Consider the following 26,393-nt stretch of genomic DNA (forward strand, 5'->3'; position numbering starts at 1 on the left):
CGGGGGCTACTCTTCGTTGCGATGTGCAGGCTTCTCATTGTGGTAGCCTCTCTTGTTGTGGAGCACCAGCTCTAGGCGTGTGGGCTCGGTAGTTGTGGTACTCAGGCTCAGTAGTTGTAGCTCACGGGCTCTAGAGCGCAGGCTCAGTAGTTGTGGCACACGGGCTTAGTTCCTTCGCGGCATGTGGGATCTTCCCGGACCAGGGCTTGAACCTGTGTCCCCTACATTGGCAGGTGGATTCTTAACTATTGCATCACCAGGGAAGTCCTGGGTCTGGCTTATTTCAAACAGCATGATGTTTCTCAGGATTCATACACACTGTAGCAGGTATCAGCAGTTCATTCTTTTTTATGGCTGAGTAATATTCCCCTGTATGTATATACCACTTTTGTTTATCCACAATCTGTTGATGGACACTTGGGTTGTTTCCACCTTTTGGCTATTGTGAATGATAATACCATGAACATTGATATGAAAGTACCTGTTTGAATTCCTCTTTTCGATTTTTTAGGTACACCTGCCAGTGGAATTGCTGGGTCATATGGTAATTTTATGTTTAACTTTTGGAGGAACTGCCCAATTGTTTTCCATAGTGGCTGGACCATTTTACATTCCCACCAGCAACATATGAGGGTTCCAACTTGGAATCTGATGTCTGAATCTGGACTCCACTCCCCACTTTCTAGCCACGTGCTCTAGTTTCCTCCTTTGTAAACTGAAATGATGAGTGTTTGTTTCCTATGGCTGCAGTGATAAATTGCGACAAAGTTAGGGTCTTAAATCAACACAAAATTATCTTACAATTCTGGACATCAGTACTCTGAAATGGGTCTCATGGGGCTAAAATCAAGGTGTTTGGAGCTGCTTCCCACTGGAGGCTTGAAAGGAGAATCTGTTCTCTCGCCTTTTCCAGCTTTGGGGCTGCCGCAGCCCTTGGCTCATGGCCCCTTCCTCAACCTTCAAAGCCAGCAATGGGCAGTTGAGTCCTTCTCACATCACATCACTCCAGCACTGACTCTCCTGCCTCCCTCTTCTGCTTTTAAGGACCCTTGTGATTACACCGGGCCCACCCAGACAATCTAGGATAATCCTGCTACTATTTTAAGGGCAGCTGATCAGCAATCTCAACTCCATCTGCAACTTTAAGTCCCCCTTGCCATGTACCTGACATAGCCAGAGGTCCTGAGAATAGGACAGTGACATCTTTGGGGGACATTATTCTGCCCAACACAACAGTAGTAATACCTTCCTCATGAGTTTGTTTCAAGGATTATTTGTATTTCTAAAGTCTCTCCACCCCTCGAAATATAGTCCTGAAGACTGAACTCATTTAAAAGGTCTCTCCAGGGGGCGGAGAGAGGGGGGAGTTGGATGAAGGCAGTCAAAAGGTACACACTTCCAGTTATGAGATAAATAAATACTAGGGATGAAACGTACAACATGATAAACATAATTAACACTGCTGTGTGTTATGTATGAAAGTTGTTAAGAGTGGATCCTGGAAGGTGTCATCACAAGGAAAAAAAACACTTTTTTTCTTTTTCTTTTACTTTGAATCTATATGAGATGATGGATGCTTCCTAAACTTATTGGGGTAACCATTTCATGATGTGTGTAAGTCACATCATTATGCTATACACCTTAAACTTATACAGTGCTGTAAGTCAATTATAGCTCAATAAAACTGGAAGAAACATAAAATAGAAGGTCTCTGCCTTAATTTCCTCAACAAATACCCATTGAGATGAGTTAATGGAAACAAAGCCTATGAAGTACTTAGAGCCTGGTACCCAGGAAGCACTCAATAAATGTTACCCATCATCACTTTATGTTACTCTTAATTTTATAATCCCTTTTGGCAATATGGATGCAGCCACAATAATCCACTTCTCAGTCTGAACCTTCTGAGATCTGTCTTCCTAACACCCAGACAAGCATTGCTTTCTTTCCGTAACTATCAAGTCCAACATGGCCTCCCCATCACCAGCCTGTCGTCGTGTTAAGGCAGAAGTCGACCTAGAGGGTGCCAGCTCCCTCACCACCTGCCCCACCTGCTGGGAGAGGAAACACCTGCCAGCCAGGGAGGAACCCATCACGCCATCTGGTTCTAACAGCGGAGCTGAAGCTCCCACCACGGAATTCGTAGTCTGTGTCCAGGCTCTGTCCTTCTTCGCTCCTCCTGCCGGAGGGTCTGCAGCCCGAGTCCCACAGGCTCTCAGCGTGGTTCTCTGCTCTTGATCCGACGCAAAGCCTTCTGGCAGGTCCCCAGCGCCAGCCTCATAGAATGCACCGATTCCAGACAGAGGAAGACGGTTCTCACTTAAAGCGGGCTCCATCCTCCATCGGAGCCGCACCTTCTATGCAAGAGGCTCACCTCCGCGTCTCGTGCCGTTGGACTCGGTCTAATGTCACAGAATGAAGTGGGTGAGCACGGACCGGCTGGGGCCCCGAGGTTTCTTTCTAAGTAGCTACCTTGATATTACGGATCATGAGGTTAACTTGGACTTTTTGCTTTTTCAGTGACACAAGTATTGTCTTTTATTGTATTTGGTTTTCAGTTTTAATATTTTTTTCCCTTTCTACCTCAGAATTTTGCTTAAAACTCTCAGTCAGGTCAGGCTAGATCCTTATAACAGACACTCTACTCATTTCCCACGCTGCGCTCTAGTCCTTGCTGAGACCGGAGCCCAAGGGCCCCTTGACGCCCGCGCCTCTGCCCCACGGTCAGCAGGCTTGGAGGCGGGGAAGCCTCAACACCAAGGTCTTCGGGTCCAGAACAGTGAGCGGGCCCTGGGTTCGGCCTGCTGTCCAGGAGGCTGGTCTGTGCTGCCCGCAGGTCACAAGGAGACTCCAGAGCTGGGCAGAGCTGTGAGCGGGCAGAAGTCGGGGCTGGAGTAGGGACAAGCCTGCCCAGCTGGGAGGGTGCCTCCCACGGGCCTGGGGGGCTAAGCAGGCCCCCTTTCAGTCTGTCTTCCCCGGCACAGGAAGAGGCGGACACACCAGTACTCAGGCCACTCTGTTCTCAGTCCAGACCTTTGAAGTGCTTTAGTGAGCATCTCCAGGCTTCTCAGTAAAGCCTCTTTCCTCCCAACACGGCAGGCAAACCTGAGTCAAGTGGCTCCCATGTGGGCTGCAGGAAGGCCCCCTTTGTTGTGGTGTTGTGTGTGTACCCCGCACGCCCGAGGTGGGAGCATCAGAGACCCCCAGGCATCGCCCCAGTCCCTCCCTCCCGAGAGCATGTCCAGGCCCCCTCCTACCCACCACCGCAGCTCTGAGCTCATCCCCGTCCCTGACTACCTCCAGCAGGACGGCCTCACGCCTGCTGCCCGGCTGCGGTGGGTCCCCTCCTCCCACTCATCAGCTCCTGACCACAATTTCCTTCTGTCACCTCAGAAATCATAGTTTCTTCCTGGTGCCCTCCTGAGTTTTTCTTTCATCTATCTGAGAACAGTCCATCCCTGCTAATAAATCAACCGGAGGGAGGAAGGAGAGCATCTCTAGGCCTTTCATCTTCTCTGGCACCGAAAAAGCAGTTCTCACCTAGGCAGGTACAACCGGCTGTCACCACTGCCTATATTATATATAGCCTGTGCTGAGAGCTTGCTTTCCTGCCCTAAAGCCCATTTCTTAGCTCTCCAGATAAGCTAACAGTCCCTCCTGGTTCCCTCTGAAAATTCCCCAGCAAAACTGCCAGCAACTGCATGCTTTCTGGACTGTTGACATTGTTCCAGGGTCAAGGGTGTGCCGGGGAAGGCGGCTTCGGAATAGACTATACACTGGTGATCCCATTAGTCCAAATCTTTTACTAACTACATCCTCTCACTACAAACCATGCCAGGTGATTGATTATCTGACTTTGTGTCCTCAACAGCATTGAGAAGTGGGGAATACCATTAATTTGGCCCACTTTTTGGCTTTATCACTGATTTTATTTAGGAAGTCGAGGCTTTCTATGTTTATTTTATGGTTCAAGAGATTATGGACAAAAACACCAACATACATAAATGATGAATAATTATACTAAAAATGGCATAAGTAAGGCTCGGATTCAGTAAGAGCCACAAAGGAAAAGAAAAACACGGTGGTTAAATGAATAAGACACAATAATTGTGACAGTGAGAGTCAGGGTGAGAGAAAGAAACTCAGGGTATTCTATTTCACAGATGACAGTTGGGTTCCTTTTAACTAAAAGCTCTGTACTTAAAATAGGAATACATACTGAGTACGTAAAAATTATTTGATGGGAGAGTTCAATTTGGCCATTCTAAAATCGCTGAATAGCTATAAAATTATGTTCTCTATTCAAGTGAGGTTTAAAAACTTGAAGAAAACAAGTCTTTAAATACTGTAATTGTTAGTTATTCAGGTTGTACAGTGTATTTTACACCAAATTATAGTAATGCTGGGCCTTAATCATGCCATGAGTCTAACTTTTTAGCAATTTTCATTTGGTATAGATTAGAGAGTATTAGTGGGGCCCATATGAGCTTCTGTAAGTCAGGAGGAGATCAAACGAAATGGTCTTGGGGCAGGAACTCTGCTCTGGGATGCGTCTCTAACTATGATCCAGGTCACAGGTCGGTGGAGAAGAGCCACCCCCAGGAGCACAGAGCATCAGGGGACCCCAAGAGGTCTTGGAGCCCCGTTCCCAGCGTTGTTGTGAGACTGCCATGAACGGGCTTCGCCATTCAATTATAAGCAATGCCGGCAACAAGGATTCACATCCGCTTGTCACCAGGAAGGTTTTAATACCAAGGTCATATACACTTAACCATAATTTTCATTTAACAGCCCTTTCCAAAAGAGCAACTCTTTGCTGGAGAAACACATGGTCCAGGCGTACGTCAGCAGGCCCAGGAATCTGAATCGGCACCCAGGGAGAATCTGCTGGCAAAGTCGTGATTCTCCCCTCTTAATGAAAATCATCAGAGAGAGAGCCAAACCTGACTTCAGGCGCAGATCTGGCAGGATATTGACTGACCAGAGCACAGAGCCCTGGTGAAAAAAGAAAACAAAACCCAAAAAAGCGGAAAAAGAAAGAAACAACAATAACAAAACACCCAAAAACTCAACTGTTTTCCTGTTCAAAATTTCCTAATAAAAATATATTTCAGTACTATTAAAAATTCAGTTTTAGTTAGTCTAAAAAACTAAGCCTTTGGTTGCCATTAGAGAGCAGTATTTTCTATAAACTTCTTTGGATGATTCTGGCAGGAGTGGGGTGGAAATAGTAGTCTGTTAGGGAAGGTTACATGAGATCCTGTTCATCTTAACAGCGGGCTTCACTCTGTGAGTTCTGGCCATTCAAAGGGTCCCCTCTTCCCTTCCCCGCTGGACCCACCCCCTCCTACAGCAGGGAGGATGGGGGCAGTTTTTGTTAGTATGATACCTGCCATTCCTGGTATCGTGTTGCCGCATATTCTTGATAAAATGAATCTTCTTAAAATTCTTTGGTCTGGGCGAACCTGAGAGAGTGCGACATCTGAAAAATAAAGCCATTTCAAAAACACAGTCAGTTGCCCGTGGACAGCTGAGACATCTCCACACAAAGACAGGAAGGAAAGACCAGACTCAAATGGTTTGAGTCACCCCAAGGATAATGAGGACTATATAGCTGGAAGCAAGGAAGCTTTAAAAAAAAACCCCCCCCCCAAAAAAAAAACAAACAAAAAAAACAAACCCAACGACAGACAACTTCCTCGATAATACTGATAATAATTTATATGGGTCTCTGAAGAGCCAGCTAATGAAAACTATTGTCCTCAGTTACAATAACATAACCTACACGAATTCCAAAGACATTATTTGTTCCTGTCATCTTAAAAAGAATCCTCCTGTATCAACACAGGTAACGGGAACAGAAAACTGTAAATTTAAGAATCCAGAGGGCGGAAAAACACTGGAAAATTCAGTTTAAAAACAACCCCGAATCATTTTTCTTCTGTAGCAGGACTCTGGCCTGAATTACCTGGACGATTGCCTCAACATTCAACTTGGCTCTGCCTGGAAGTTGCAGCTTTACTTTGAATGAGAATCAGAGACTGAGACCCAGCTAGTGGCTGTTTTTTTTTTTTTTTTTAAAGATAAATTTTAAATAAATATTTGTTGAACAAATTGACTTGGATTCCAATTAATTTTTCCTAGAATATACAACATGTGTTTGCACTACAGGAATGACAGAACAGACCACAGGCTGAAAAGATCTTATTTGTGTATATTTTTTCAAAGGTACCTGGCAAATTCTAAGATATACAACTGTAATAACAACTAGGAAAAAAGCAAAAATCCCAGCAACTGAGAATCTGAAGTTTGGTCTTGTATTGAGAAAGGGAGCAATGACTTTTCTAGTTGGGTTTTTGCTACCAAATTGTTTTGTTTACCTTTCTGACCATGGACCCCGAGGGCTGGCTCCTGGCATCACACGTGGGTGCCTGAGACCTTATGCTTCAGAGAGCGAGTTCCAGAGAAGCAGTGCCCGGCTTCCCAAAACCACACTAAGGTCCAGGCCATCACCCGAGTTCAGTCACTTCTGAACTTTGAGGCTTCAGGTAAGAGAATAACAAGATGTACCTCCCAACGAGGAGGTACAGTTGAGGGCAGGTGGGGTGTGTGGACCCACTGGTGGCCAAGGATTAGGGAATGGGCAGCATCAGAGACCTGCCTAGCAGCTCGAATCTTTACTCTCCTCCAAGGGCTCCCCTCAAGGGAAATTGGGGGATAGCCCTGGGCTAGGCTAGGTGTACAGCTCCCAAACCCCCTTACCTGCCCTCAAGTAAGGGCCAGTCTTCCTACAAGCCCCTTCCCAGAGAGTGCTGAAAATTATTTTTTTTCCTTAAGAAACAGCACCTTAAAATGTAATTTAACTTGAAAAAAAAATATAGTAAAGTGAATGAGTGCAGGTCAAAGCAAAGACATGGTAGCAGGTATCTGGTGGCTTTCATCAGGGAAACGGGGTTCCCTGGGCCTTGGAGCTAGAGGAAGGAAGGCCCCCTGCCAGTCATGTCCATTCCACCGGAGCAGGGTTCACAGCACACGGCCGCAGCCTGAGTGGCCCTCCCAGCATCCGCCACACACTCACTACCAACCCTAGTGACCTATCACTAATATTTCAGATCCCTCCCTGGAGCTGTTGTGAGGATTAAACGTGATGATTTCTACAAGAGCTTCGTACAGTGTCAAGTGAAACGTTCAAATACAAATATTCACATTCATACATATGTACACACATTCACATACACATTTCAAGTGTGTGATTATTATTAAAACCTTTAACTACAAAGGGTGCATATTTTGTTACTGTTTGCCTCCTATATTCTGAAAACCACAGCCCTTATTAAGGGTCCTGAATTCTTGGTTTTAAATAGATTCTTGTAAAGACGTGCAGAGGGACTTCCCTGGTGACACAGCGGTTAAGAATCCGCCTGCCGACACAGGGGCCACGGGTTTGAGCCCTGGTCCGGGAAGACCCCACATGCCGTGGAGCAACTAAGTCCATGCACCACAATGAAGAATAGCCCCTGCTCGCCGCAACTAGAGAAAGCCAGTGCGCAGCAACAAAGACCCAACACAGCCAAAAATAAATAGTATAAATAAAAACATAAATTTACAAAAAAAAAAAAAAAAGAAAAGACGTGCAGAACCCTGCCTGAGGGCACTTTGTAGATGCTTCCTGTGGACCTCAGGAAGGGTTTGAATAGGGAAAAGCACCCACTAATCCCCCTCCCTACTCCAAGCCTCCGAACCCAGATTCAGCTTTCTTGAGGTCCAAGAAGATTCAGCCTCACTCAGCCTTCCTGGGGCAGCTCTCTGGAAGCAGACCCAGCACCTCAAACTGCCTCTGTTCTACCTCCAGAATGACTGTTAGAGTCTGCAGGCCACCCAAGGTCCCCAACTGTCTCTCTCACACACAGCAGAAGGTTCTAGAACTCTGTAGTCACTGGAGAGAGGAGAATCCTTGAAGGCATAAATGTGTGCTATCACTGGTTGCTGGACCGTTGTTCAGGAGCATCCTCACATCCTTGCCCAGCTTCCTCCCAAAATGCAGAGCTTCCTGGGCCCCCCAGTCTGAGGGCAGTGGGCTAAGAGCTAGACTGTGAGGGTACCTTCCTAAGACCCCAAGCTGCTCCCTGCCTCCACATCTACAGAAAGAGGTGCTGTTACCCTCAGGTTTGGGCACAAAATCTCCCAGCCTTCTGCTGAAACCGGAAGTTGGCAAAAGGGGCACAGGTGGCTTTCGGCACCAGTAATTACTTAATGGCATAGCAGCCCGCACACATCAACTGAGACAGGCTGGAAACTGGGGCAGGTGGTGACGGCTGCCGCATTTGCTGCAGCTGAACTGAGGTTTTTCTGCACACCTAACAGAGACATCCTAGGTCCTTATTTCTGGGATACCACGTAACCACCAGGCAAAGTGGAAAACCTCAGTCTAAAGCCTCTCATTGCAAATGCTCAGTCCTTGGAGTTCAAGGTGGATACAGGAAACTAACCTGTGATGTGCAAGAGAAAAGAAAGACTTTTAAAAAGATAACTTAACAGAGGTGCTTTCTTTCGATACCAGCATCCAATTCTAACTACATATGCTACTGATATAGCCCTTCGATCAGCAAGTTGTTTGTTGTCTCGTGTTTTTTTAAGCATTCAGCCTCCACCACCCCCCACCTAAGAAACGCTTTAAGAGAATTGTGGCATTACCAACAATTGCCAAGGAAACTGGAAGACTAAGCACTCAGGTTATGGCAGGTTAAGCAAAGAAGGAATTAATTTCAAAGCCACCTGCATTGACATGTAAAAATACCCATTTAAAACCATACATTTTAAGTGATGCAAAATTAAATTAGGATAGAATTAAATTGAAAACTAATTTAATGAAAGATTAGCTCTTTCTTGTTAGCACTGATTACAGGATACACTTAATTATGCAAAAGGTTTTTAATAGATGCCTTGGAGCAGTTTGTTCTACGTGCTGAGTTTAAAAGCAAGTTGGGCTAATAGCCTTCCGCCCCCGCAGTTCCCAAAACACTTCAGCATCATTACTGGTACATTCATTTCACAGAATCGGGGAGCTGGAAAGGACAGAGATCAGCTGATTTGCCTCTCCCATTTTACAGGTGGGAAAACCGAGTCCCCAGAGTAGGTAAATGAATTTCCAAAGCCACATAACCAGTTGGTAGAAGAATCAGGCCAAGAATTCAAGTCCCCTGACTCCCAAACTAATGCCCCTTCTGCTATTTTTATTTCTTAGGAACAAGTAAGTTTCTAAGTAAATATCAGAATTTTTTATTGAAGTATAGTTGATTTATAACTTTGTGTTAATTTCTGGTGTACAGTAAAGTGATTCAGTTATATATATATATATATACTTTTCCATTATGGTTTATTACAGAATATTGAATACAGTTCCCTGTGCTATACAATAGGACCTTGTTGTTTATTTTATATATAGTAGTTTGTATCTGCTAACCCCAAACTCCTAATTTATCCTTCCCCCACCCCCTTTCCCTTTGGTAACCATAAATTTGTTTTGTATGTCTGTGAGTTTGCTTCTGCAGTAAATATCAGAAATTTTTCAATTAAAAAAAAGTCCATTAGGGAAACTAAGGACTTCTTAAACTGCCAACTCCCTTGGTTTCAGACTTACTTTTTAAACTTTATACTTACACAAGATTTGTTGGAAATTAAGTATAGCATTCTGTAAGTAAGGGCTGGATGAAGTTACAGTTAAGGCAGATAAGCCATTTTTACTCTGCCCCTTTGTGCTATCACAGGACTGAGGGGTAGAGGACCAGCCTGGGCAGATTCTGAAAGGAGGGTACAGGGGTGATGGGGCACATGACCAGGAACACAGCGCCCAGCTCCTTCTCTGGCCCCCCTTTACCGCCCAGAATCCCCGAGGAGGTGACATTTTAGAGCCTGTGACTTTTTTTTAACCTGGTTTCCTTGGTCACAGCTACCACATTGCTCGAACGACCACGGCTCCTTGCATCCTCTCCAAACTCCAGGGCCTTTGCAGTTCTGTTCATTGACTGGCATCAACTGTACTCAAATGCCAAAGCCACTCGGCGTCACCGGAGAACGTTTCTCCCTGACGCTCGCTGATTACTTTGGGCCACTTAATAGAGACTGACAGAAGAACACTCGTACCCAGGCCACCTGGATCACACAGCCACACACCATCAGCCTAAGATGGTCCCAGGGGCTATGTGTGTTTTCAAAAAGACTTCAAAAGTGGAAATCGGACTGTCTGGCCCTGACTTTCTCTTTGGAATGATGTCGGTGATGAGATTCACAGTCACTGATGCTTCCAATCAGATCCCAGGCCTGTCTATGCTCCACCATTTATCCAGGTGGTCTGTGGACAAGACCCATGACCTGGGGGTGAAACTCCAGGCAGGGAAGGAGCCGGCTCCAGGGGGAGACGCCTCCCTCCAACTCAGCATCCTCCCAGGCTCAAAGGGATGAGCCGGGACTCCCAATTCCTGGCAGCAGCCAAAGCATGCATGAAGGGTGCAGATGTGGGTTCCCGTAGGAGCTGGTGCGAGGGCATGAGAGCACACACCGTCCCTTGGCTCTGCCCCATCTGCAGCCTGCCACGCATCCCCTGTAAAGCCACAGCGTCCCACAAGGTCCCGTCTTGCCTCAGCTCCTCCTGCACAGCCAGCTCAGCTGGGCCTCCGGTGAGGACTGCAGGGGACGCAGTGTGTGTCTCCTGAACTCCAGGAGGGCCAGGTGGACCGAGGCGCAGATTAGAGGAAGGAGAGCTGCCAGTCAGAGGCCCGGCACAGCTCAGCAACTGCTGTCACCCAAAAAAAGATGCTTCGAAAGCACTTTTCTAATCCGGAGGGAGAAATGGAATGCTTTCAGCCCCAAGGGAGCACTCACAGCTGACCTACCTGAGTTTCCCAGCACCTGGCTCTGGAGGAACATCGTGCCACCTGCTAATGAAGTCGGGGACTGTGGTTACTGTGTCACCGCGCCTGGGAAAGCCGGGGCAAGTGACACGCTCTTCTTCATCAAGCAGCAATTTTCAAAAGGAACAGGTAACCGCACCTGAATTCACATGCAAACTGGGCTATTCTGATATATAACTGGGATTTCATAGTGTTCTAGTTCTAATGTTCCAAAGGGCTGGGGTTTCCAAACGGAGTCTGGGGATCAGATTGTCATTTTTATAATTTAATTCTGTAGATCAAAAACTAAAAAAAGAATTCACATTTTGGCCGCCACCTTGTATTGCAGGCCATTCACACACACATAAATACAACCTGAAAACTTACCTCCGTAGAGGAGCATTCTCCTCAATATCTTCCAGGGTCTCCAAGGACGATCTCTGGGAGATGAGGCGACGTCTGCAGAAAGAGGGGAAAACAATCTAGGAGTTAAAACTGCATTGCGAAATGGATCCGGCATTTCTGTAAAGCTAAAACTGTTCTAAAAGATAAAGTCCACTAAGAAAAAAATCAGGCGAAAGGTGTTTTAAGAGGCTGCCATATTCCCAGCCTGTACCCTGAATGCCAAGCCCATCTTGCCTTGCTGAATTCTGAGCTTTCTCCCTGGTTGTAGGGCTGCTTTTTGGTGATTAGGGAAGTGATGGCTACTTTTTATGCTGCCTAAAACCAAAAAAAGACAAGGTACCTTTGATAGTGTATAACTTTGGTACTGTGTGCACTTTTTCTAAAGCATTAGATAGTCCTGTTAAGTATTCAGATATCAGTGGTCTGAACCAGCTTTAGCTGATAAATATTAAATATTAAAACCGTACTAAATAAAATCTCAAAATCATTAGGAGGCAAGAAAAAACTTATGGTCTCTAGGCCATAATTTCGAAAGCAACTAGAAACAAGGCAGACATTATTACCCTGGGAGAATTTCTCCGAGACCAGTGAGAATATATACCAGGGCGTGATTAGGCAAAACACAAACTCTTTCCATCTGCTAAAGAACTGCAAACTACCTGCCTAAACCTCCTCAACCTAGTTTCTTTTGTCAGACTGAAATAAGAATGGGTCCTAGTTAATTGAGAATATCTGGTACAGGGACCAGGTGGCATGGTGGCTGGTAATTTTATAGCAAATCCGTTTGAACAAGAGCCGTCACTTCATAGTAAATGATTTGGCTGAAGGGTGGTGTGGACAGAAAAATATCTGATTGGGTCTTTACCTTGGAAAAAAATGGGACTAAAATTAGAAGACTATGTCTATTTTGTGTTCATTTGATAACATTTAGGTTAAGAACATGCAATTATAACCATGTTCTAATTTGTTCTAAAGAATAAAAAAAAGAAACGAATGTTTTTTGCTTTGTTCTGTGTGTACTTTTTCTAACCAACCACACTGATACCTTTTTGCTTCGTGTTTTGTTTTTAATAAGACAATCAGAAGGGTCATTTTTGCAAACCATTCGAGGGCTTCACCAATTTTCTCAGAGCCTGTCTTCATGTTTTGACAGTCAAATCCTTTCTAAAACACTCAGCACACACCTCCCTGCTTCTCTCTCCAATGAGCCTCGTCTGTCCACATGTGAGAACCAGGAGCTCTCCAACATCAACTTCACCGTCTTCGTGACACACTGACCTTCTGCAAGATCTGCAGTTTACTCTGTAATTAACTTATGCTAAACTTCCATTTCTGTAATATGGTATTGTTAGATTTCCAGCAGTCAGTCAGACCAGGCAGACACTGGTCTTACCTGAGGGGGTGGGGAACTGATTTTATAGGTGGGGATTTGAGAGGTGGCCAATTCATGAGTAAGTAGGACTTGCCTGTGCAGCCCCCTAAGTCCAGGGACTCAGCACGCCAGGACCCCTGTGACAACACCCGGCGGCTGTGGCTTTGAAGGAAGTGTCCAGGCCATCGTGAGGCACAGCCCCTCCAGGCGCCAGGTCTGGCTGGGATGGGGACAAACCCCCAGTTAGTCACACTCCCACCCACTGTAGCTCTCGGGGATAGGTGTCCCCAAGCTCCCCATCCAAGGGACAGTATGATGCTACACGTGTGCTGGGTCAGACAGACTCAGATTTCAGTCCTGGAGCCTGGAGGCTCTGGGACCTTAGAAAACTCCTTAATCCTTGAGCCTCAGTTTCCTCACCTATGACACGGGAAAATGAGAGTAAGTAAGAAACAAAGAGACATGAAGTCCTTGGCACAGGACAGTTAATGACCAGGAGCTCCTGGGATTTTGATTGTTACTCCAGTTTCCTCCACTGGGGCTGCAGCCTGACCTGATGCCCTCCCTGCTCAAATGACTGGGGTCAGCCTGGCTGTCCCAGCTCTGGCCGCCCCTCCAACCCCTGCCAGTGGCGAGGTCACTCCCAAATGCCCTGTGCCCGAGCCAACCCGTGACACGTGCTCCTTCCACCCCTACACCCCCTTCGAAGCAGAGCTAACTTGGTGTCACCTTCGCTGAGGCACTGGCCACCTATAAAATTAGAGCCCCAGGCCTCCGTGCACTGTTCTTACTTAATACCAATGTCTCCTCTGCAGTTGTGATTAAAATGATATTTACTCTGTGTATCTGTGGATAATGTTCTGAGTTTCGTTTTTCGGTTTTTTTTTTTGGCTGCACCCTGCAGCACGTGGGATCTTAACTCCCCGACCAGGGATCAAACCCTCACCCCCTGCAGTGGAAGCGCGGAGTCTTAACCACTGGACTGTCAGGGAAGTCCCTCTTCTGAGTTTTTAAATCAAAAGTGAAATATTAATTTAAGTATGCACCCCTAAATTGTCATTAGACATAACATAGTCACAGGCAGAAATAAATGTATGGGTTTCAGATCCTGAAAATCCCAACAAATCCTGTCAAACTTTGAGCCTTCCTCTACAGGCAAATGCAGAGGCACCTGTCACCTCTGCATTTTCAGGTGACAGGTAAACAGACATTTAACATTTGGCTCAATCTGCAACCGAGGCGACTGCAGCAATTGTGCAGCTTCAAGTTCTCCCTTCCTTCAATTATCGTAACAGAGGTCCCCTGGGAAGCTCTGTGGTTAGCTCCTTGGGCAGTAAAGATACAACCAAGGCTGCAGCAAAGGCCAGGCAGGTGTATCCTTTTCTGCCCACCCACCCGACCAAGCCTGGCCTGCTGGGACCACAAAGCTGATCCTGGCTTAACTCTTGTCCTCAAGGAGCTCATATTCAAGGGGGAATCCGTGGGACCACCAGCAGGGTTTTCCATTAACAACCCCTCAAGCTCCTCTGGCATTTGAGGCTGTCTCCCTTTCCCACCCCAAGAAGAGCATGGCCAGCCGTCCAGCTGAAAATGTGTCCAAGTGAAGCCACGGAGGACACGTGAGGCCCTGCCAGGCGCCCTGGGGCCCACAGCCTCCCGTCCAACATTCAAACCAGGGGGTTCACCCTAGAAAACTAGGTCAATTCATAAAAGCACACAATCTGACAATTCCCCCATCTAAAAGCCATATCCAGCAATTCCTATGCTGGAAAAGACAGATGCTACTTGGAAAACAATCAAATTAGAATACATCTTTCTATATATTCATAAGGATTTGTTTTCTAAAAGCCAGTACATTTGATATTCTCTTCATGAGTTGAACAGGTATAGATTCTCTCCCTCTCACACACACAGAGGCACTTAAGGTCTGGATTCCTTAGAGGGAAAAAAATTCAAAACCCAAATGCCCACCTGTTTCTTTAAATTCAGCAGATGTGTGCTTCCCTTCTTCATGAACAGAACTAAGCAATATATTCTTTGAGATGCACATATAGAGCTTGGAAAGAACTACCACAGATCATTGTAAAGAAACTGTCAGGGCTTCCCCGGTGGCGCAGTGGTTGAGAATCTGCCTGCCAATGCAGGGGACACAAGTTCGAGCCCCCGTCTGGGAAGATCCCACATGCCGCGGAGCAGCTGGGCCCGTGAGCCACAACTACTGAGCCTGCGCGTCTGGAGCCTGTGCTCCGCAACAAGAGAGGCCACAATAGCGAGAGGCCTGCGCAGCGCGATGAAGAGTGGCCCCCGCTTGCCGCAACTAGAGAAAGCTCTCACAGAAACGAAGACCCAACACAACCAAAAATAAATAAATAAGTAAATTAAAAAAAAAAACTGATCATTTAAAAAAAAAAAAAAACGAAACTGTCATATGGTACCAGGAAAACGAAGATGAGATGCCTGCCCTTCCTGGCACGAGGGCCTGCCCTGTGGTGGTAGCTCACCTCTGCCCCTGCCACCCTGCTAAATCCTTCCAAGCTGTGTAGTAACCTTTCCCCTTGCCTTCTATCTTCAGAAAGCCCACAGTGGAAGGGAAGGCTAAGGGTGGGTGACCGACCTTCACCAGGCACTTTTCACCCGGTAATCTGCCTCATAAATCAAGTCCATTACTGTGCAGACTCCTTACCATTGGGCACAGTTAACAAGCAGAGGTCTTTGAATATTTTAATGACTGATGAGGAATACTTAGCCTTGGGCCAAAACAGCATGCCCCCTTATTAACCACGAAGACATTCAGTAAGAGCCCAAGCATTGTACGTCGAAATCACTAAATGAAAGATTGAGTCCTCAGAATTCAGGGTTCCCCATCTTGTCTGACAATTATAATTTGGGCCCTTCCACTCTGGCCACCAACACTTTTGAGGCCGATGTGGTTCACATTCAACACTCATATGTAAGTCAGCCTCCCTAAAGCCCCCAGACTCATTTTAGAATACTACCCCCTTTGAATGCCGGACTCTGCCTAGGCAAGGAAGTTCTAATCCATGACAAGGTTGCCTATCTGGATATACCTACTTGGACCAAATTAAGCCACTTGTCATTAGAGCTAATGGTTGATTGTGGTGCAAGTCACCGAGTGCTCCTGGGACCCAGGGCTGGTCACAGTGGGAATTATGGCGGCAGAGCCTCACCAGCGTGGACTCTGGGCTCACTAATGTCCCTGCTGACCAGTGAGGCTGGGGCAGGGTCATCCGAGCTCCAGCTGGGCCCAGGGTTTAGGACGGTCATTTAGGACCAAGCTGGGATAAAGAAGGTGACCCCCAGCCTCAGCATTGGTGTCAAACAAGTAAGTCGAGTTGGATCAATGCTCGCCACCCAGGGAACATTAATAATCTCTGGGGGAAAAACACAAGCTTTGGGAGCAAGAAGGGACCCTGACCATCTGGGCCAACCATTGCTACCCTCACAAAAAGGCAATTTAGCTGTGTGGTTCCCCCCATGTATGGAGTCCCCTTCCTGGCTGTCAGGCCGCTGGAGGGCAGGGTTACCTCTTCACAGACGTGAGGGAATGAGGGCCTCACGGATCCCTCAGTTACACAGGGGATGGGCCAGCTGAGGTCATAATTACTTCAGATCTGTTCCAACAGTTATTAGGACCCAAAAAAACCCAAACAAACAAAACCTCCAACCATAAAAATAACTTACTCTTATAGCCACGAGACACGCACACACTTGTCATTTATTTGCTGTGTTACTTGTGCCCTGCTCCCACTGCCCACGTCACCTCCCTCCCCCAGACAAAACTGACCACTGCAGCCAGTGAGCTGCTGAAGCTCTCCTCACCTGCATAGTCCCAGGGATGGGAGATGCTCAGTAAACAGCAGGGGCTCGATCAGGGCCGGCCGAATAGACTAATGAAGTCCACCATCGGCCGGTGGCTGTTTGGGATTTTCCCAGAGAGCACCAGACCTTCCACTCAATGCTTTTCTATGCACAATTATTACTGGCTCTTCTCTATTCAATACACAAGGTCCCGATCTCATCACCAGGAGCCCAGAAATCATCCTCAGAAAGCTTCCCGTGGTCTCACTACAGCGAGAAGAAGAGGGAGGCAGAAGACCCTCATCCTGCAGGGCTGGGGTGGTTGGGTGGGCAGAAGGGCCAGGGCCCCCAGCACAGCCCAGCAGTTCACAGGTAGAAGGCATGATCCGTTTAAAATGGATTTCTTCTGTTTGAGTTTATTAAACATTCATCTTTCCAAATGGATTTTTTCCCCCTGCTTTTGTGACTATAAGAGTACTATGGGGCTTCCTGGTGGCGCAGTGGTTGAGAATCTGCCTGCCAGTGCAGGGGACACGGGTTCGAGCCCTGGTCTGGGAAGATCCCACATGCTGTGGAGCAACTGGGCCCGTGAGCCACAACTGCTGAGCCTGCGCGTCTGGAGCCTGTGCTCCGCAACAAGAGAGGCCGCGAGAGTGAGAGGCCCACGCACCGCGATGAAGAGTGGCCCCCGCTCGCCGCAACTAGAGAAAGCCCTCTCACAGAAACGAAGACCCAACACAGCCATAAAAATAAATAAATAAATAAATAAATTTATTTAAAAAAAAGGAGTACTATGTTTCACTGTTTAAAAAAAAATTCAAATTAGGAAACGTATAAAGTAGAAACTGAGGAAATGACCTGCAAACCCCAGGGCCCAAAGAGCACCTTCTAAGAGTTTAGTGTATGTCCTTTTAAACTTGTTCCTATTTCCACATCAACTTGTAAACGTGTGTGTGTGTGTGTGTGTGTGTGTGTGTGTGTGTCTGTGATTGAAACTATGAAAAAGACAAGAAGGGTTTGCTTTTTTAAAAACAAAGGCAACAAGGAAGAGCAACCTGCCATGGGGTGAAGCTGGAATCCGGCTCCACTGTTGGTGACATGTACAGTGTCTGAGCAAGATATAAGGATGCGATCGGAGAGACAGCAGCCAAGAGAGAATCCGGGGTCCTTCCCAGGCTGGGAAGCAGCCCCCGGGGCTGGGTACCCTGTTCTCTGGCTCTGGACCAGCAAGTGAGGAGCAGTGAGCACAGAGGGGCTGTGCTTGATTGCTTGCAACACCAGCTAGGGAGAAGGGGATCGAGGACCACCAGTAGGATTAGGGCTCCAAGCTCACCGCTGGGGCTTGGTCCTGATGCCCGCAGGTCCAGCAGCCTTCCCCACGCTGAGGTGCAGATGTGGGAATGATGGCCCGAGACCTTTCTGGGGGCTGGAGGACTATCTCACTACCTCAGGTAAAAGAGGTACTGCAGGCAAGGAATCAGGGCTGGACGGCAAGCAGTCCCACTTCAACCTAGAGACCACGGGAGTCTTCATCCCTCAGCCTCCTTTTCTGACTCAGAGTCACAAAGCTTCCAAGGTCCCAGTCAGGGCCCAGCAAGAAAAGGTGTGAGGGTCACTAACCTAGAAAGCAGAGCTGGCCTTTTTAGCAGTTAGGAAATCCCTTTGCAAAATGTCATAAGATCCCATCCCCTGGTTCGTATATCTCACGTACGAGAGGAAGCTCACTATTTCAAGGAGCCCTAAAGAGAAGAACCACTATGTATCCAAGAATCGTACTTTCATTGATACAGCTTTTGTGAAAATTCTCTTTTCACATACCAGGCTTCAAAGTCAAATGCTAACACCCCCACTGTTCTTTCCTTCATTTCTCTAATGCAGCTTCAAGTTGTTGAGGTCACAGCACCAGGAGCTTGATCTCCAGATTCAGCAACTAAGTTGTGATAACTCTGGTCATGATTTGGCAAATTTCAAAGCCAGGATTCCAGATGCTCCTGTAGCAGAAGTCAAATCAGATTGTGCTCCTTGAAGAAGCAAACTGTTTTGCACCAGTACATACGTGTTCACAGATGAGAAAGAAAAGTCAGCTGTCCCCTCTCAACAGAAGCTACAGTCTGAAAGCAAAAATGGCCTTGGCTTCAGCCTGAAGGCGTGTTTGTTAGATGCATGCTCAGTTCTGCTTTCCACGATCTAAAGCTTCATCCAGCAGCAAAGGTGCTGAAACTGAGTGAGGCCCTACCTTGCTCGCCTGGCAACGGCTGCTTGATAGACTGTGGAAGAAATCCCAGAGGAGAGCTGTGGAATCTGACATAGCAGTGGCGTACCGGCTGGGCCAGGCCACCAGGCTGGGGTGACTGCAGAGCACCCTGCCTGGACCAGTCAGGTCCTGCAATGCCACTGAGCAAAGAGTACATGGCTTATTTGCTTGTGCAGGAAAAAAACCCTCTCCCTGTGGCAGCATATGTCTCTAAAGGCAGATCCATACACAGAATACGGATGGACACAATTCACACCCCCCCAGCGGTCATGGAATTTTCCTTGTAAAGGAAGGAAAATAGATCATCTTTAAGAAAAGAAGGGCTGCGTGGATCAAGAAACAGACAAAATGCTAGGAAGCTGATTTTGAATCTGGCTATATTTTAGAGTCTCTAGCTGATAACCAAGCACAGAATCAAACTGAAGTCAATACACCAAGAATTGCCAATCAGCTTGCTCAAATAAGATCTGTTTCTACATTAAAAAATATTCAGCCATTTATTTCCTATTTTTGCAAACATTTATTTATTAATGATATATCAAGTATCCAGCAGCAAGCTGGATGCTGAAATACAGCAGTGAAAAAGGTAAACACTATCCCTCCCTCATGGAGTTTAAATTTATGGTCAGGAAGACAGACACTAAACAAGTAAAATAATTCTAGTTGTGAAAGAGATTAACACAAAGGAGGAAGAAAACAAACTACCTATAATATTGTGGGGCTACTAGCAGGATACATTTCAGTTATTTGTAAACATACTGAGTTCTTGTTTCCGCATGTGTGTCAAGAACTTCCCTGGTGGCACAGTGGTTAAGAATCCGCCTGCCAATGCAGGGAACATGGGTTTGACCCCTGGTCCGGGAAGATCCCACATGCCGCACAGCAACTAAGCCAATGAGCCACAACTACTGAGCCTGCGCTCCAGAGCCCGCAAGCCACAACTACTGAGCCCATGTGCCACAACTACTGAAGCTCGTGCGCCTAGAGCCTGTGGTGCGCAACAAGAGAAGCCACCGCAATGAGAAGCCCGCGCACCACAATGAAGAGTAACCCCCGCTTGCCACAACTAGAGAAAGCCCATGCGCATCAACAAAGACCCAATGTAGCCAAAAATAAATAAATAAATAAATAAATAAATTTTAAAAAGAAATAAAGCAACTCCAAATGTTTACAAAGAATACAGAGACACTTGGCTTGCCTGAGGCTACGTTTGTTTCGAGGTTCTCATCAGACTCACCAAATCCTGGAAAACCAAGGTGTGAGGTTATCTTAGCATTTAGGGCTGTGCAGAGACAGACTTGTTGGCAGGATTTAATGACTGGCCAGGTTTTCACTCCTCAGATTCCCCACTCCACCCTGCCCACTGCGCCCTGCTGATCTTACAAAACACCCTTTCCATCATGTCATTCCCTAATTTGAAGATCCACAATGATTCCCTCTGGGAACAAGTTCAAACTCCTCTGACAAAGGGACTAGATGGGGAGATGAGAAGACAGCAGACACAGCACACATGGCCATCCCGAAGGCACCTCCCAGTCTCCTGGGGCCTCCCAGGAAACAGAGGGGCCATGCCAGAGCCACGAGTCGACAGTGCCGCATTCTAATTCCCCCTCAGCCTCATCCCGGAAGGAAGGGCCTGGCCCTGCAGCTGGAGGGAGCAAGCTGGGCCAAAAGTGCAGAAGAAGAGAAACCAAGAGCAGGTGTATTGGTTGAAAAAAAAAATCAGGACCCAGAAAGGTTTTGGGTTCTGTGTGGCCGATGAGATAAAACGACATTACCCTTGCAATAGAACATGCTGGATAGCCATGGGGGTGACAAGTGGGGCCCAGACCAGGGCAGGGTGAGGGTGGAAAGGAGACATGAGCAACGGAAAACCACTCAAAATTAAAGAATCGCCTTCATCCTGGAGACAAAAGAGCCCTGTGGATCGGACAGAACCAGCCCAAGGAGTTTGGGGCCAACTCACATATGTTCTGGGTGGGCCCCAGAATCAAAGGAATCAAATCCAGGTGTTTCTGTGACAAGAGTGCCCTGAGCCAGGTGAAGGAGGGTGGCTGGGAACCCAGCACCTGGACCCGGAGTTTAAGGCCAGGACAGACCAGGTGTGGAGTGGGGGTGGGGGTGGGCAGGGGAGGGCACGAGTGAGCTCGAAGGAGAGCCAAGATTAAACCGGGAGAGGACCTCCTGGAGAAGGAGCAGCCAGACTAGCCCGGGAGGTTCAGGGTAAACTCAGGAGGGACATACATGCCTCATGGGAGCCGAAAAGGATGGAACACCAGGCTTTGCAAGACACAGAGGAATTCCCTGAAGCAAAGTCCAGGAAGGAGCCCAATAGGAGCCAGGAGCCAGACAGGCCCCTATCAGATGGCTGAGGTCAGTTCCAGGAGGAGCTGGCAAGACCCCAAAGGCCAAATGAACACGCAGATGGGTGGGCTGGGGCCTGGCACCACAGTGAAATGGAACAAACACGTGCACCCATAAGCGTGTGTGCACTCACGTGTGCATTTACACAGTGTTTCCTTCTGACTCAGAACAACAACGGAGGTGCAGGAACACCTGCAGGGCACATGTGGGGAAGCGAGGTGCAGGCACAGTTGGCTGGAGATGCTTCCTTAGACGGAGGCTGATTGCAACGGGTTCTGAGCCTTCCAAAGGCCCACAGGCACCTGAGTCGTGTCAGATGGACCCTCGGCCTCCACTCATCTCCAGCCTCTTCAGGAAGAGTGGGTCATCCTGGACCCTCTTCTCTGTACTCAAGACGGGGCCTTCTCTTAAACAGTCCACCCTGACAATAGCCCAAGCTTCGGTGACCTCACCTTTCTTTCCCAGTCATTAGGAGGACTTAACTGTTGCTTTGCAAGAATGCCTTTACATGCTGAAGACCTTTAAAGCCGTTAGATGGCAGAATGGGTGTCCTCTATGCACATAGTCAGTGCTATGGGGTCTGCAGCACAAAGGCTAGAGGTGGATGAGAAGAAGCCAAGCCCCGCCCCGGGAGGTGACATCCTCTCCCCAGCTCCCCGCCCCCCGTCTTGAAGGGCTGAGATGTCAATGGGAGCTAATTTAATTAGAACAGCAGGGTCAGGTGGGGCTGGTTACCTCCCCGCTGGCATTTCACTGAAACTTTCAGAGGCTGTCTTCCAGCATAATCGCTCCCCTGAGTTTCTCCCTTGGTTTCCAGCTTGACCTTTCTCTGTTCCGAAGGGCCTTCAGTAGAAATGGATTCTGACAGCTCGGAAACAGCATGCAATTATTTATAGCAAATTCGGGATGGATGGGGTTTCATCAATCTTTATTTTCTGCTTTTTCCGATTAACCATGGCCCACGCTCAGTCGCAGCTTATGGAAACGAAGACTAATGCTCCCTTGTCTTTCCAGCTTCAAGCATCATCGGCCTCCCTTTTCCTAACGAGGGGCCCAAGTGATCTCACTCCTCTCTGGAAGCCTTTTTAAAATGCCTTGCTTCTCCTTGGCTGCCGAGGTTTATTCCCTTTATTGAAAGCTGATAGGGATTGGGCACAGCTGAATCGCTGGCCTCATAAGGGGCTTATAGGGTAAGGAATGCCCCAGGGGTGACCAAATCTTAGTTCAAAAGAAAACTCAGAATCTGCTTCACCTGCTCTTCATCCAAATGCTACCATCTTCCTAAGGCACAGTGCGGTGCCACCTGCTCTGCGAAGCTACCGCTGACATTTTCTGAATTCCTACAACATTTGGTATCTTTACTGTACTACGTGGAACTTTTGATATCTAGATACTTGTAGAATGATTGATTTCATTCTTATTACACCTTGTATCTCCAACCTGACTGCAAATACCTTGAAGAGGTAACTATGTCTTCCCTTCTCTGAAACCCCCTCCGTGACTGGCACATTACCTGGTCATAGTAGGTGCTCAATAAATCCTTAAGTACAGCATGAACAACTGTCTGTAGCTACAGCTGGCACACAAAGGGCAAGGATGGATCTTAACTGCTCCAGGGAGTCCGATTAACACTGCTCTGAGAGGCTCTTCTGAGACCCCTCACCAAACCAGCAGAGGCCCAAACCATATCAGGAATGAGGTCCAAATGAAAGCTGGGAGGGATCTCTGAGATCACCAGATCACCTGTGGTCAAACTTCTTCTGAGCAGCAGGATGTTTTTTTTTTCCAAACTAAATCTTATATCAAGTCTCCACATATGAAGCAGATTAGAATAATTATAAATTTTATAAGTAAATTTTTTATATTCAAATGTATAACTCAATCACTATGAGAGCAGTGAAGCTATTTTGCTGTACAAGCAAATCTGAAGTTATGGTGACATTTCTAGTCTGAGGTCAATCTCAGCATCTAGCTTATTTCTTTTGGTCTTGGTTGTACAGTATGGAGATAATCCCAATTGATACAGATAGGTAGGTGCCTATGGTAACCATTTTTAAACGTCTCAGGACCCACTTCAATTAAATAGATGTGGCAGGTGAAGCTTAGTTGCACAAAATCAACTTACTGTGGCAGCGTGTTAATTAATGCAAAATTAATGTATTGACAGTCACCAGCATGATAGCTATGAACACTACTGAGTTTGTATTTTTCCACAGTTTTAAAAACACTTTATATATGTATATAAGTGTGTACCATACACACATATAAATTATACCTCAAAATGTTAAACACAGAATTACCCCATATGACTGGCAATTCCATTCCTAGACATAATCCAAGAGACATGAAGTTTATACTCACACAAAAAGTCGTACATGATTTTACTATTAACAATTTATATGCAAAATTGTTATACTATCAACTTACATTAATAAATAGGGATGCATCAATTAGAATAAGTATATGTATTATAAAAATTCAACTTTAATTGAAATGCTGTATATGTTAATAGTATGGCCTTGAGCTACGCAAGAAACAGAGTTTTGAGTTTTACGTAAGCCATCGAGGGAGAGTGAAAGTGAAGTCAATAGACTTCTTGAACAAGGGAATTCCGCTCATCAGTATTCCATTTTGCAGTTACTTTACTTGAACATAGATTAGAGAAGATTCTTTGTGACTGTTAATCATTAACTTTTTTTTTTAACATAAGGTCTAGTGATTCTTCACACTGTGAATTTTGAGTTGAATGAATATGGACACCGTTGGTACTACATTGTATTAAAAGAAGTATCAATAAAAAAAAAAAAAGTCATACATGAATGTTCACAGCAGCATTATTTACAATAGCCAAGATGTGAAAACAACCTAAATTTCATCGACTGATGAATGGATAATAAAATGCAATATTCTTCAGCCATAAAAAGTAATGAAGTACTGATACATGCTATAAAACGGATGACCCTTGAAAACATTATGCAAAGTGAAAGAAGAGAGTCACAAAAGACCACATGGTGTATGCTTCCAATTATATGAACTCCATAGAGGCAGAAAGTAGATTAGGGGTTGCTTAGGGTTGAGTGTGGGGAGCGGGAGGAATGGCGAGTGATTGCTAATGGCCACAGGGTTTCTTTTTAGGGTGATGAAAATGCTCTAAAATTAGAGAGTAGTGATGGTTGCACAACTTTGTGAATATACTAACAACTGCCGAATAGTACACTTTAAATGGAGACTGTATGAATTATCTCAATCAAGCTGTTAAAGTGATACAGAAAATCTATATATGTAGGAAACTATATTCTGAGAAAAAAATAGTCAAAATGAATCAACTGTTTGTGGAATTCCTTAAAGCCCTTGCTGAGTTCCTTAGTGATCTATTGAGATAATACGATTATGAAAACTATGGATCTGGTTCCTTTCCTTTGACCAGACCTATGGACACTGAGAGCTTAGCTGACCTGCCCAGGCCAGGGCCAGATGGTCAGAAAGCAAGGACAGGGTCCAGATGATCTCACTGCAGAGCTGGCTCCTTTCCTTTCTAATGTGGCTTAAGCTGGCCCTTTCAGGGGGTGTTTCCAGCCCTCGGTAACAGGAACCAGGTGAGCACAGAAGGCGGTGATAGGGGCAAACTCACCACTTTCACCAGGGCCTCGTTTTCTCCCCCATCTCCCATGGGCATCTCCAGCTCAGCATCACCAACACTGCTGACAGACAACACGTCCGTCCCCTTTCTCCCTGCATCCTTGCAGGGCAAAAAGGGACCTCCTTACTGCACACGTCAAAGTGGCATATTTGTTTGGAGTCTGAGACTTCGGCTTCCTTAACTTCCCATTTCCCTCACCTCTGGTGCAAGACACACTTGCAAATGACTCCCTTTTTATTAAACGCTCATCCTCTTTTCTAGAGAGGAGAGAGCCTGGGAGCAACTTCAGGCCTCCAAGAAGCAAGAAGCAAGACAATACACCCTCTGAGGTGCTTCTGTCAGCGTCTGGGTAGGTAGTTTAATTTTTTAACAGCTCGTTTTGGAGCCCTTTGAAAATATATTATTAGCACATTGGCCTCACCGTATACCTAATTTAGCAACCATGGTTCTAATTACCAGGCTGTTCAGGAAAGGTTTCCAAAGTGAGTTTGCAGCCTGAGAGCTGTGCGGAAAACCACATGAATATTTACTTAGATGTTCTGTGGATTCAACTTATTGGATACTCTGGCAAAAGTCTAACCCAGAGGTCTGAGTAGCCCTTTATGCCAGGGCTTTGGTGTGATACCACGTGGTTATTATGGAAAATAATATATTCTTTTTTAATAGAAAAATTTTTTATTGATGTATAGTTGATTTACAATATTATATTAGTTTCAGGTGTACAATATTGTATTAGTTTCAGGTATACAACATAGTGATTCAATATTTTTATAGATTATGCTCCATTTAAAGTTATTATAAAATATTGGCTGGGACTTCCCTGGTGGCACAGTGGTTGGGAGTCTGCCTGCGAATGCAGGGGCCACGGGTTCGAGCCCTGGTCCAGGAGGATCCCACATGCCGTGGAGCGGCTAAGCCCGTGTGCCACAACTATTGATCCTGCGCTCTAGAGCCCATGAGCCACAACTACTGAGCCCACATGCCACAACTACTGAAGCCCATGCACCTAGAGCCCATGCTTCTCAGCGGGAGAAGCCACCGCAATGAGAAACCCACTCACTGCAGCAGGGAGTAGCCCCCGCTCGCTGCAGCTAGAGAGGGCCCGTGCACAGCAACCAAGACCCAACACAGCCATAAATTAATTAATTAATTAATTAATTTAAAAAATATTGGCTATATTCCCTGTGGTGTACAATATATCCTGACACCTTATTTATTTTATACATGATAGTTTGTCTCTTAATTCCCTACTCCTATCGTGCCCCTCCCCCTTCCCCTCTTTCCCATCAGTAACAACTAGTTTGTTCTCTATACCTGGGAGTCTGTTTCTGTTTTGTTATATTCATTTGTTTGTTTTATTTTTAGGTTCCACATATAAGTGATATCATACAGTATTTGTCTTTCTCTGTCTGACTTATTTCACTCAGCACAATACCCCCTGGGTCCATCCATGTTGTTGTTGTTGCAAATGGCAAAATTTCATTGTCTTTTATGGCTGAGTAGTAGTCCATTGTACATATATACTCACAAATAATATATTCTTAAAAACTTCTAAGGTGGGGGACATACCATTTTCAACCAATGTTTTCACAAAGCAACAGACTAAAATCAATGCAATCAGTTGCCATTTTATTTTCCTAAGGATGCCCA

The 26,393-nt window shown here is 46.2% G+C and overlaps 1 protein-coding gene across 3 annotated transcripts in view; it reads right to left on the reverse strand.

The window, feature by feature from the left end:
* CABLES1 (Cdk5 and Abl enzyme substrate 1) overlaps positions 1-26,393 on the reverse strand; it is a 108,354-nt gene that overhangs the window by 54,991 nt on the left and 26,970 nt on the right. For all 3 annotated transcript variants that reach the window (XM_057526399.1, XM_057526400.1, XM_007197639.2), the window contains exons 2-3: positions 11,277-11,348; positions 5,390-5,482 (exon numbers count right to left, since the gene is read on the reverse strand). In XM_057526399.1, the coding sequence (XP_057382382.1) occupies positions 5,390-5,482; positions 11,277-11,348 (165 nt within the window). The remainder of the gene's footprint in view (positions 1-5,389; positions 5,483-11,276; positions 11,349-26,393) is intronic.

The sequence above is a fragment of the Balaenoptera acutorostrata genome, chromosome 13 (assembly GCF_949987535.1).
Source record: "Balaenoptera acutorostrata chromosome 13, mBalAcu1.1, whole genome shotgun sequence".
NCBI classification, from domain to species: domain Eukaryota; kingdom Metazoa; phylum Chordata; class Mammalia; order Artiodactyla; family Balaenopteridae; genus Balaenoptera; species Balaenoptera acutorostrata.